The 13,043-nt window shown below is 47.9% G+C and overlaps 1 protein-coding gene across 1 annotated transcript in view; it reads right to left on the bottom strand.

The window, feature by feature from the left end:
- Window positions 1–1,866: 1,866 nt before the first annotated feature.
- TNN (tenascin N) overlaps window positions 1,867–13,043 on the bottom strand; it is a 54,419-nt gene continuing 43,242 nt past the window's right edge. The window contains exons 15-18 of the mRNA XM_032653931.1: window positions 8,595–8,691; window positions 7,546–7,713; window positions 5,091–5,254; window positions 1,867–2,791 (exon numbers count right to left, since the gene is read on the bottom strand). Coding sequence (XP_032509822.1) covers window positions 2,651–2,791; window positions 5,091–5,254; window positions 7,546–7,713; window positions 8,595–8,691 — 570 coding nt within the window. The 3' untranslated portion in view covers window positions 1,867–2,650. The remainder of the gene's footprint in view (window positions 2,792–5,090; window positions 5,255–7,545; window positions 7,714–8,594; window positions 8,692–13,043) is intronic.

Raw genomic sequence — 13,043 nt, 5'->3', positions numbered from 1 at the left:
ATGAGCTTCCCACCTCCTGCACTTTCTTCTTTGCCCCAGTGGAATCCTTGAAGGGTCAACTGAGGTTTTCTCTGTCCTGTCCCTTCAGGGCAGCAAGGACCCTACAGGCAAAAGAATGCAAGAAACAGCTCCCATTTCCCACAAGCCCTCTTCTTGGCCAGCGGTGGGAAAACACCAGGGTTGGTGAACACGGACGGGGCTGTGCTGCTGCCACCATCACAGACGCCTCCTGAGCAAACAGGCCATCAGAGGGTGCCCCCTGCGCCACCAGAGCTACTCAGAGAGCGGTCACCCATCCAACAGCAGCCCTGGCCCAGAGCTGCTGAGTCAGAAGGGCTGCGGCCCAGCAATCCTGCCCCACCAGGCACATGTGACAAGTGCAGTTAAATTTGGGAAGCACCACCCACGATGCACCCGACCCCACCCCCGCTCTGAATCATTCCAGGGTTTGATCCACTTTGCAAAGGAGGCTTTTCTTTTCTAAAGAGGCTGCACCCACTGGGATGAGCACAGGGCTCCCGAGCCACCAAGGTGAGAACTTCGTGTGCAAACAGGGGACCAGAGGCCTCGGAACTGAGAAGCTGTGAAAGGGAGCTTTAAAACGGACAAGGAAATTAGCTCAGCCTCCAGCCCTGAGGAAGTTGGATCAAACTAAAGACATCCGGCCAGTCTCTGCAAATATCTACTCCTCAGAGGGGCCCGTGGAGTCCCCCACTTCTGCCACCAATCTCCCCCTCCATCTCTTAATCCTACTATAATTTTCTTCCATGGCACTCATCACTTCTGGGAATTGTACGTGTATCTGTTTTTTATTGTCAGTCTCCACAAGTAGAATATAAGCACAAGGGCAGGAATCTTGTGTTTGGTTCACTTCTATAGCAGCAGGGCACAGAGTAGAACCCAGCACAGAATAGGGCTTAATCAATGTTTGGTGAATGAATGAGTTAATGAGTGGATGAATGACAGCACACATAATCCAGTAGTGCAAGGACCACATCTGGCTTGCTTACCTCTGTGAGCTCACCGCTGGCTCCCCGGTGCCAGAACACTGCCTGATAAACAGGCAGACACTTAAATTCTCCTTGAATTGATGAGAGAGGTGCAAGCACGTTTTTAAACCATTAGCCCCAACACTGACACTGTACTTCATCCAGACCACACTTTACCAGACCGAGAAGTTAACCAGGGCATTGCTCAGTGCACGTGTATAGGGAGCCAAGGGGATGCTGAAAATTTTAAAGGTTGACAAACACCGTTTCCGAAGTATGGCTTGGCATTCGGACAGAGGTTAAAACCTGGAGAACCCGAGGCAATAAACGACTCCAGCACCCTCGAAGAGGACCGCAGCTTTTAGGGCACTTGTCTTCCTCCCCACTCACCCACTTCCCGGTTCCAAATACCATTATTGGCCATCACACCAGTCAGAGGCCACGGCCAACCAAACTCCATTATAATGCACAGATGATACCTTTGCTTGCACTTAGGTTAAATTTAGAATTCAAGTGTACTTATGTGGGGAAAACAACACAAGGCAAATGTTTTTTAATCAAGTGGTTTATTTTTTTTTCTCGAATAGGAAATTAAGTTTCTTCAATGGTCACTGACTTTGCCACAGAAAAACCTTCCAAAGTGATAGGAAAATAAGCCAAAAGGATCTGACCTTGCCAAGTGTCCACTCAAACAATAAGCCTCTGGTGCTGAGCACTTTCAGGAAACCCAGGGGTCCGACAGGGCGGGCGGGGTGGGGGAGGGGGAGGGCAGGGGCAGGAGGGAGAGAGGAGGAAGGCTGAGGACTTGACAGTACGAAAGGGAGTCACAGGAAAGGGTCTTTGGGAGGAACCAATTACCAAGAGAGTCAAATTATTTAAAGTTGAAATAAGTGAGAATTTATTCACAACATACGCAGATCTACAAGAGTGATAATGCAGGTGGCTGGAAAGGGGGCACTTAAAAATAACAGTGACCTGGAAGCTGGGGTTTCCAGCACGCCGGAAACTGGTCAGAACACAGCAAAATTCAAATCCCTCTTGGTCCCTTTTGGTTCCCTTTATTCTTCCTCATAACATCAGCAATTATTTTTAAAAGGGGAAGATTTATGTCTTTTTCCTCAAAAAAGATTTTACCAATTTTCCAGTGGTAATGGAAGGTAAGTTTCAGGCTACCTCAGCCCCTTGTCGTCAAACACCCCTTTGGTGTTTCTTTTTAGACAGAAGATTTGTATTAGCAGAGCCCTGCATATATATATACAAATTTCCAGAGATTTCCAATTGAAGAAGCACTAGGTGATTCTTTATCCGCCGCCCCTTTTTTTTTTGCCCTAATCCCGTATGTTTGTTACTGAAGATAGAGCAGAAAACCTTGCAGTTCCAGTGCTGTCTTGCCCATACACATTGTGCAGCTATTTTTGTGTTGATTTTCAGGCCCACAATACAGGTGGGCAAAATGCAGGTGACAAGGAAGTGAGCTATGTGGTTGGAAGCTTGGTGACATGCTTTGTCCTGCAGGTTATCGAGCCATCTCAGAAGCCAAGGGCTATGAGCACCCCTCAGACTTCCATTAGCCAGTCATTAGTACCCACCCCACCCCATGCTTACACAGGCCCCAACCCCGGGCTGGTCTCCTCTTGTGCAATAAGTGCATGAATGGGCCGTCAGAATGTTCTCGAATTTTCTCCCAGTGTTTGCTTCTTTCTGCCCAGGACATGTTCCCCGCTGTAGCCATGAGGGCGGATCTTCAACTCCACAAAAGGAATGGAGAACTCATGTCCTTTCCATGGCTCCCAGTTCACCCCCTACATTAAATAAATAAGAAAATAAATAAAACAAATAAATAGGGCTTCCCTGGTGGCGCAGTGGTTGGGAGTCCGCCTGCCGATGTAAGGGACGCGGGTTCGTGCCCCGGTCCGGGTGGATCCACGTGAGCCATGGCCGCTGAGCCTGCGCGTCCGGAGCGTGTGCTCCGCAACGGGAGAGGGCCACAACAGTGAGAGGCCCGCGTACAGCAAAAAATAAACAAATAAATAAATAAGCCAACATCAAGAAGAGGCACCTGGGAGAGGGTGGGGTGGATTATGGTACCAAAGAATGTTTCTTTGCCAGGGAAACTACTCCCTCTCTGCCTAGGGGAGAGACGAGGGTATTTATAAAGGCAGTGAGACAGGAATCTAGAAGCGTGCTCCCTCTGCTGGGCAGCTGAGGTTAGACAGGCTGACAATTTGGAAGTCCCCTGTGGTTGGAGGATGGGGGGTGTGAGCCCAGGAGGCGGGTGAGGCCAGAGCAGCAGCAAAGGTAACCCGGGGTCAACCTGGCCAGCAATGATCGAATTATCTTTGCCTCACTTTTCCTTTACAAAAAATTAAAGGCAACAGTAAACATATTAATTGGCCAATTGTGGAAAATCATTTTCAATTTAGACTGTTTAGATATTAGCTCTGGGTAATAAATAGTCTGCTGAAAACTAAATCTCATTTTACAACTTTTGATGGGTGAGCACAATAATATTTAATTCACTTAATAACCTTGCAACCTGGCCAATAAAGAGCCCAAGTGACCAATTTTATGTATTTTAATTTGTGAGGTAAATAATAAACAAGAAGCTAAATGCCTTGCAGACTGTGAAAAGCACATTAAGCAGATGAATGTCTTTTATTAGCAAATATGGGGATGGTTTAGGGCATGCTGGCTGCTCATTTCAAATATTTGATCTCTGGTCACAGGCTTCCCTGAGTCAGCCCACATGCTGCCACCATGATTCACGGGCACACCCTCCATGGCTCCCCTGGGGACACATTTCTTCTTCCCTTTGAAAAATCACATAAGGATTGGGAGTCCCTGCTGCCTGGTTAGGACCAAAGGAATCAAAATGTACCTGGACTTCAGATGTCCTAATATTTACAGTCATATTGGTACACTATGTATGAGTTCTGGGGACAGGTGGCTTCCTGAAGGCTAGGATCAAGATCTAGGATGGGAAATGAGAAACCCAGGAAGGGGAGAGTTCATGGAGGGGATGGATTCATGATGGGTAGGAACAAAGATGCAATTTTTAAGAATCTGTGAGGGAGCAGGCAGGAGATGCCTGGAAGCTGGCGAGGAACCACGACGATGTTCCCGGGGCAAGAGGATTCAAGAAATCACTGATTGGAAAGTTGCAGAGCAAGGGAGCGGGGGAGGAGCCCTCGCCAGCTCCTGGCCCTGTGTGCACACTCCTGAACTGGAGAAACCAGTTTAGCACAACGCTCTGGGCAGACTTTGGGTGGCTCTGGATGAAGTGGATCCAAGGGTGGGTCTGACATAAGACAGAAAACTTTGTTTTCCCCGTGATCAAAGGACTGAGAAAAATAGCTCTGGTTTAACTGGATGAACGACTAGAAAGAATTCTGAAGTGTCTGTTACGGATAAAATGTTTGTGCCCCTCCCCCGCCAAATTGCATATGTTAAAGCCCCGACCCCACAACGTGAAGGTATTTGGAGATGGCGCCTTTGGGAGGTAATTAGGGTTAGATGATGTCATGAGGGTAGGTCAACCATGGTGGGATCAGTGCCCTTATAAGAAGAGAAGGACAGACCAGAGCTCTCTCTCTCTCTCTCCACACTATGTGAGGATGCTGTGAAAAGGTGGCCATCCACAAGCCAGAAAGAGCTCTCATCAGGAACTGAATCTGCTGGGAACTTGATCTTGGACTTCCCAGCCTCCAGAGCCATGAGAAATAAATGTCTGCTGCCTAAGCCATGCCGGCTATATTATTTTGTTACAGCAGCTTGAGCTGACCAAGACAGTGTCCATGTGTGAACTCGTAAAGTGAGATGGTGTGGGACCCATATCATCTCTATTAAGCGGTGGGCAGCCTGAGTACCTCCCTGCACTGAGTAAGGGTACAGCATTGGTGGGAATGTAGAGCGGGGAGGGGCTGCAGCAGATGGGCAGGGAGGGCCTTGACCTCAAGGCCATAGAGCCTGGAGAAGAAGTCTTACTGCCCTGACTGCTGGCAGCAGAAGGAGAGGGTCAGCCAAACCAGTCTGGAGGGTGTCACTCTAGGAACACAATATGGGAAAAGCCTGGGACAAAAAAGATGTTCACCTGTCACCTACCTCACTATGCTTGGTCTCCCCGTATCTGCCATTAGGGTTGGCCAAGTGGCAGTTCTTGTACCACCAGCCGCCATGATGCGTCAGGGCACAGTTGCTGAGGGCGATATCATTGTCTCTGTCAAAGGTTGTAAACTTCCATCCATTGTGGTAAGTAAGAGCGTCCCCTGCAGGAGAGAAGACATGAGAGGGGAGAGCCCAAGTTTCATCCCTGAGGGCGTGATCAAACTCTGGCCTGAAAGAGGACTGGGGGCAGGAAAACCTCCAAGCATGAAAACGCCAGGGATCCAGTCAGTTAGGCCACAAGGAGCCACTCTTTTCTCAAAATCGCCAAGATGAGAACATGATAAGGATGAACAGATTCTCTTTCCGGGCTTGTCACCCAAACTTCAGGCCTGTTTCTCCAATAGCTTTAAAAGCATTTTCACCTAGAGGCTTCACAGTAAAATATCCAAACACCCAAAACCAAACTCCTTGACGCTCCCCATAGTACCTGACCACCCTCACACAACTAACCCCCTTTCTGTGCTCCTGTCTCTGCTTGAGCATCCTCCCAGTCACCCAGACTGGGTCCCCCCGAGCCACATCTGACAATCCTGTGTACCCCATTATCAAGCCCTTCCTTCTGCAGGTCACTCCTATATACCCCTGCACCCACGGCTGCCACCCTGGGCTGTTCTCATCTCTCTCCAGGCCTGTGTAAACACAACAGATTTCCTAGCTCTTCCGAAGCTTAAGCGTCCATTTTCATCATCTCAGGCCTACGTCCTCCCACGTGGAGTGAATTCCTCCTCCTGGCTTTTCAGGCCTGTAACTTGGCTGTACCCTTTGCACAATCTCACAGCCCACTATCCGCACAGGCGCCCTCCACGTGTGAAGTGGACGCAGCCATTTTCCATGCCTCTTCTCACCTGTTTCTCTCTGCCCTTCATCATTCCAAAGCCTCACCATTCCTCAAAGCCCAGCTCAACCCCACTCCTGAGGAAGATTCTCCTTATTAATCCTCCCACACACACACCTGAACTTCTAGGGACCTTCTGGGCACATAGGTACGATCAAGTGCTTCGTTAATCCTATCTAGAAATCTGCCTTAATTATTTTACTTGTATTCTACTATTTCCCCATCACATTTGTCATCCTTTTATAAGTTTACTTTTTAATTCAGCTCATAAAATGCAATAAGGGCTCATATCAATCCCAAGCTTAATCAAGTTCTGTTCCTACAATAACAATACTTCCATTTAATCTGATATCTGAGTTACCCATCACCTTCACATATACATTCTCATTTGATGCCCACAGCAAGCCTGAGGGGTGGGTCAGGCAGCCCTTAATCCCATAAGGAAACAAACTCACAGAGGTTAGACTCTAGGAATTTGTCACGGTCCCACAGTCCACAAGCAGCAGAGCCAGGACTCAAATCTCCGACCTGAGACTCCAAGCCCAGAGTTCCTTCTGAGACACCGATCCACAGGAAGCTTCTTTATTTCAACAGCAGGCTTTGATTATGCCTAACAAGGACGAGCTGTCTCTGACCATCTACAGCAATGGTTCTCAAAGCGGACCCTGAACTGTCAGCAGCTGCAACACCTGGAACTCGTTAGAAATGCACGGTCCCAGGTCCACCCCAGACATACAAAACCAGAAACTCCACGGTCATACCCTGCAGTCTGTGCTTTAACAAGCCCTTCAGATGACAGCAAGCCCTTCTGATGCCAGCTAAAGATTGAGAACTTTTGTCCTGCAACCTCATTCATTCATTCAGAAAAAAAAAATATGTATATATATATATATATATTTAAATAATACACACACACACTGCTATGCAAGAATGGCAGTCACACTGCTGAAGCCGAATGAGTGGTGGGCAGACACCATGAATTCTCTCAGAATGTGGGTTCATCAGCTAATGTACAACAGCCCGAACTGGGGGAGTATAAGAGGAGGGATTTTACTGGTGGGGGATCAGTGTGTAATGTACAGAAGTTCCAATTTTATGATAGTCAAAGACTGCTTCATAGCACAGGGAGATCAGCTCGGTGCTTTGTGACCGCCTGGAGGGGTGGGATAGGGAGGGTGGGAGGGAGGGAGACACAAGAGGGAAGACATATGGGGATATATGTATATGTATAACTGATTCACTTTGTTATAGAGCAGAAACTAACACACCATTGTAAAGCAATTATACCCCAATAAAGATGTTAAAAAATAAAATAAAATAAATAAAGAAGGGTGAAAAAAATAAAATAAAAATGTATAATGTGTTTAAAAAAAAAAAAAAGACTGCTTCAATGATTTTGTTTAATCCCCTGCGGGGCGTGGGGCCTCACTTGTCAGTGAGGACAATTCACCGTCACAGAACAATATTCTATCCCCCCGAGACCCATGGCAGGTGGCCAACCAATCCTCAGACACACAGAGCAGGAGACCCCAGCAGGAAGGACACGTTTTGTCTTACCTGCTGTGCCTCTGTATTTCCCAACTGTCAGCCTGTACCGCTCCTTGCTGGAGGCTACTCGGAAGGAGTCATATATGGCATAGGCAGATTCGTTGGCAGTCTGTAAGTCCACTCTCACCTCATAGCGGGTGGGCGTGCCTGTGGTGAGGTTGTGTAGCTTGTCGAGTCCTAGGAATCAGGAATGGAATTCCGGTCACCAATCAACCGGTGTGTGAGCACCCACCAGTGGCATCGGAGACTTTCAGCCCGCAAAGCTGCCTTAGCCTTTACCTCCGCTGCTAATGGGGGCCTTCCCTACACCATCTCTTCTGGGGGGCTCATTCTCTCATCCCATTATGTCTTTGGCACAGTCATGGAAGCCACATCCTCTGGGAGGGAGCGGAGGGGTTAATTGTGGGATGAATCTGCCCCCACTGACTCCTTCTCCCTCAAGCAGAAGCTGTTCTAGTTATCATCCACTTATCTCACCAAGTGGGAGAGGAGATCACCTACTGACTCTAAGGTCACCGAAGGGACTTTTGTACCAAGCAAACCACAAACATCATCTACTCTATCAGACGCTGAGTATCCGCGTTATGATTTTTTAATTCTTCATTTCCCAACTGATGTTTTTGGCTATTTCATTCTCTACGAACATCTGCTCCAGAATAGAGCAGACGTAAAAGGGAAAAACAACAATGCCATAACGACTGGCATTACTAGCAGAATATCAGGGACTCGTATGACCTCCCAGAGTCCCAATCAATCAACTATTTTTCTCCTCTTGTGGTTTCTGAAAAGTTCAGGCTGCAGGCAGGTTGTGCGGGCCTTAGATGCAGCATAAAGCCCACCCACCTGTGACAGTCCCACCCTCTCACACGCCCAGAGCACATGAGAACCTTCCCAGCGACACGGCCACACCAACGCCCCGGTCGGCAGGTTCCTCAGAGAGTCCCTGTCGCGCGGAGCTCTTCCTGAACGTGGTGAGCTTCCGCAAGCTGCCTGACCAGCTTTTCAGAGGGGAGTCTCCCATTTGCACCTCAGCCTTTATGCATGCTCAAAGGTCATACCAAGCCAGAACTCCCTCATGGGGTCCCCGAAGCCTTCCACGTAGGTCCGCCAGCGCTTGAAGAAATCCAGCTGCCCAGTGTTCCGCCTCTGGAAGACCTGAAGAGGGAGATGGACGTTTCCCTCTGACATACCTGAACAGACGTGGCTGAGCGACAGAGGGCAGCACAGTGGACTGGGGCTGCCCTGAGGATGAGCAGAGGGGACAGAAGGGAAAACTGACAGACGTGGCGATGGACTAGAAGTGGAGCTGAGAGAGAGGAGGATGTCAAGACTGCCTCTCGCGGTTTGGGCTCGCAGCGCTGAGGGCAATTCACTCAGCCGATCGCTGGGAAAGGGGCTGTGAGAGAGGACAGTTTCTGTGAGTGCCGCAGAGCTCATCTGGGGACCTGGTAAGTGTGAGTGACTTCTGAGGTATCCTGGTGAACAAAGATGCCATAGGAACCACTGAATGTAAGGGCTAGAGTTCGCAGGAGAGAGCCAGGCTGGACTTAGAAGGTGTACCTGTGTATCTGAGACAGTGCCGGGTGCTCAGCAAGTCCCCTTTCACTCTCCTCACCCCCTGAACACAGGGAGACTTTCTTTTTCAGCCTTTCTTGCAGCTAAGCTGGAACCATATGACTTGTTCCAACCACAGGACTGTAAACAGGAGCATAGCTTATGGGCTGGGGGTCTCCACACTCTCTCTTCCATTGCCCTGGGCCATGGTGCCACAGTGAAGGCCACGTGATGACAGGGCAGGGCCACAAGCTGTGATCAGCCTGAATTCCTGAGTCACCACTGAGAAGTGACTTCGCACACATGAGAAAAAACCTTTTATGGGTTAAATAATTGAAATTTGGGGTTGGTTTGCTACTGTAGCATAGCCCATTCTATCCTAACTAACATGGAAAGCCACCAGGATGTTAGAGAGGAAGATGAAGCCACTGGAAGGATGAGACCACCTGGGAAGAAAACAGGAACTGAAAAGAGAAAGTGGCCTAGAATGAAGCCTTGCAGACCCCGAGATATAAGAGCCACACACAGCAGGATAAGTTCATTAAGGCGAAAGGGGAGCAACTAGGGACGTGAAGGACGACTGGGAAAATGCGGAATCAGAAAGGCCGCTGGAGAAAGGTGTGCCCAATAGTATCAAATGCTGGTGAGAAGTCAGGGAGCACGAGGTCCAAACTGTCCACAGAATCTGGTGACACAGAATCGCCAGTGGCTTGAGCAAAGGCTGTGCTAGTGAGCGACAAGAGCAGAAAGCAAACCGGACGGGGCTGAAGAGTGAGTGAGAAGGGACAACGTGGAAACGGAGGTGCGACTGTTTCATGAGAGTACAGGCTGCTTTCTTTTCAAAACTTCACGTGGAAACGGAGGTGCGACTGTTTCATGAGAGTACAGGCTGCTTTCTTTTCAAAACTTCCTCTATCTGAGGAAGGGAGGCAGTTCCAGTCAGAGTACATTGGATTCTTTTCTATGAAGTAAACCTAAAAAGTACCTAAAAGCTAAACACACCTACGTATGCTAATTCCTCCTGGCCTTGAGGGCCACGCTAGACACCATCCTAGCTAACTTCACAAATGAGTCTGGAACTCCCCAAGGCTGGAGTGGCATCTTCTTCTCCGCCTCCTTTCCTTCGTGTTCATTCAAAAGCAGACGGCCAACACAAAATCCAATCCCCCCCTCCTTTCCACCATGCTTCACACCACGTGCCTTGAAGTCGAGCACTTTATCTTGAATCTGATGAGGTAAACCTCCTGATACTTGAGAATTCTTGACACTTTTCTCTGGGAAGAGACGGGGAAGGAGGAGAGAGCAGCTTGCCCACAACAATGCCGAGAGCTCCGAGTGGGAGCTCACCGCCAGCTCCCTGTCTGCTGGCCCAGGAGGCACTGAACGAAGACGGCAATGGGTGGGAGTCCTGGCAGGGCGTTGGTGAGTCCATCATTTCTATTCCTGAGCCTCAGTCAGCCTGTTGTCCAACAGGTTAGAAGCGGGAAGGAGGTGTGTACCTCAGAGGTGCTGGGAGGACTCGTGAGACAGGACACGTGAAAAGGATACAGAGCCTCTGAGCAGAACTTAGGGATCGTCATGGCGAACAACGACCCACCGCACTAACACTGCTGTTCCCTTTCCCATCTTTTCACGTGTCCGTCTTTTAGAGACGTCCCCTTCCTTTACTGGCTTCCTTCATTTCTTTTTTCATTTATTCACTTGTGTAACAATCACTTGTTGAGCATTTGTTAAGGGCTGACTCCAGGGCAAGAATATACAATGTCATTTTACAGATGTGAAAGTTCAGAAAAGCGAACAGCCAGAGTTACACAACTAACTATTCAGTTGCTGATGCAAATATAAAACACTGCCTCCTCATCTTTCCATGAGAAAGCCTGAAAAAACCAGCTCTACTGACCCTGTTGTTCAAAAAGCATGTCGTAAGATTCTGAGGCTAACTGTTAATTTCCTAGCACCTGGGACTACTCCTGTATCACCGACACTGGAATCCTAGGGCAGATGTGGGCACCAATGTTTGGTTCCACACACCCTGCATCAAATTCTGTTCCCACTGATATAATTAGTTATACTATAAGGTCAGGCTCAAATTTGATCCTGGTACTTGGTCTCTATCTCTAATCAATGAACACAGTGCCCAAGCATTTTTTAATTTGTTTTTTTCTTTGTTTGTTTTACTAATGCTTCAGCTTGGCTAGGGAAACTCCAAAAAAATGGTTCTGATGCTCTTGGCATCACTGTTTAGACCCAGCTCTATACTTACTAGCGGTGTCCTTGGGCAAGTTAATTAACCTTGACAAGCCTCACTTCTCTAAACTATTAGATCAAGATGTTAATAGCCCATTTGCCATTCTCTTAAATCAAGGCTTCAGCAAGGTCATCAATCATGATAAATCATAAAGTATAGGGGCCAGAGTCTGGCACATACATACAGATATAATAAGTGATTATTAGATCTCAGTAAATGTTAGCTTGCATTTTATGATATCAGATTCCAAATGAACTGACCCACGGGGATCATTTGTACATCTTGATCAGTCAGCCTTAACTGACTCAATCAGAATCTAGTCTATTCCCTTCTATGAGGTGAAAATACCTTATAGTGAACTACCTGGGGTAACAAAAGCCCCTTAGCAAGTAAGTCTCAAAGGAGAAAAGAATCTCTTTCTGCCTGGTTCTACACAACAGAGCTTCACTGCACCCTAGAACTTACTCACAGTCCTGAATGTCTAAACCAAGAGGAAAAAATGAAAATCTCATTTAAATGCCTGTGGAAAGAGCCTCTCGTGTAGTCCTTAGGACTTGCAGGATGGAAAACAAAGACGAAAATATGTGAGACACTTAAGTGTTCCCTGAGGGTCTTCATTCCAGCCTCCCACCCATAGCCTCAGTTAACTCACGGCAGAGTCCTGGCCTGTTAATGAAATTGGGTTTCTGCTGCCTGGAATGGAGAAGAATCTCCTTAAAGGGATTTGAGAAGCTCAATTTAGAAGAGCAATGTATTCATAAGATGATCATCTTTCAATGACAGCAGACTCCTGAACCCCCGCAAAACATGGAAACCGTCAGTAAAAGATTTGGTAGAGAAGTTTTCAGGACTCCGTATATTTTCTGGAGTGTGGTAGCTTTGAGGAGAACCCTATAGAATTTCAGTTCATATATTATCTTCAGGAGTCTGGGTGAGAAAACAAGACTTGGGAGGGGGTGGGGGACTGGCATTGTTTAGAACCCAGAGTGATTCTATTATTTCTAGAACTGACGTCTGTGTTCCAGTAAAGGTCACTTGCATGGGCAAGATGTAGAAGGCAAGATCCTTGAGGTCAGGGACTTTTGTCTGTGTGGTTCACTGCTGGTTCTTGAGTACGTAAAACAGTACTTGACACATAGTAGGCACTCAATAAATATTTGTGGAAAAATCATGGGTACTCCCAGGCAGACAGACTAGCAGGTCTCTTTCGAAAGGTTGCCCTAGACACACATCTCCTGCCCTGTGCGAGGCTGGCTTTCAGAAAGGTCACATTGGACAGAACAAACATCCTGCCAATGGGCATCTATGGGCACAAATGCAGGGAACCGGCTTCAAGCCTGAAGGGACAGAATGCTTAGAGCTACAATGGTGCTGATGAGAAGCAGCAGGTACAGCCCTGTGAGTCTGGTCAGGTGGAAGGCCTCCCGTGTTACATTCTGTTCCATTATTTTTTATAAGTCAATCAGGAATTTCCCCCATCCAATCCCATTACTGCCTTTCAGCCATCAGATGCAGCTGTGTGGATAATAAGTTTTCTTCTTTGCTGCTTATTAGATGGTATCATTTTATCGGTGGCTGTTCAAGTGTCTTTGGTTTTGCAGGCCCCTGAGCGAATGTGTAAATGAACATAGTTGGAGCTCTATGAGATCATGCTTTCTCCTCCCCACAGTGAGTGGTGGAAGCACAGCGGGTAGGACTGCAGGCT

The sequence above is a fragment of the Phocoena sinus genome, chromosome 1 (assembly GCF_008692025.1).
Source record: "Phocoena sinus isolate mPhoSin1 chromosome 1, mPhoSin1.pri, whole genome shotgun sequence".
In the NCBI taxonomy this organism is placed as follows: Eukaryota; Metazoa; Chordata; class Mammalia; order Artiodactyla; family Phocoenidae; genus Phocoena; species Phocoena sinus.
Note: the sequence above shows the minus strand (reverse complement) of the source record. Positions and strands in the feature narration are given on the sequence as shown.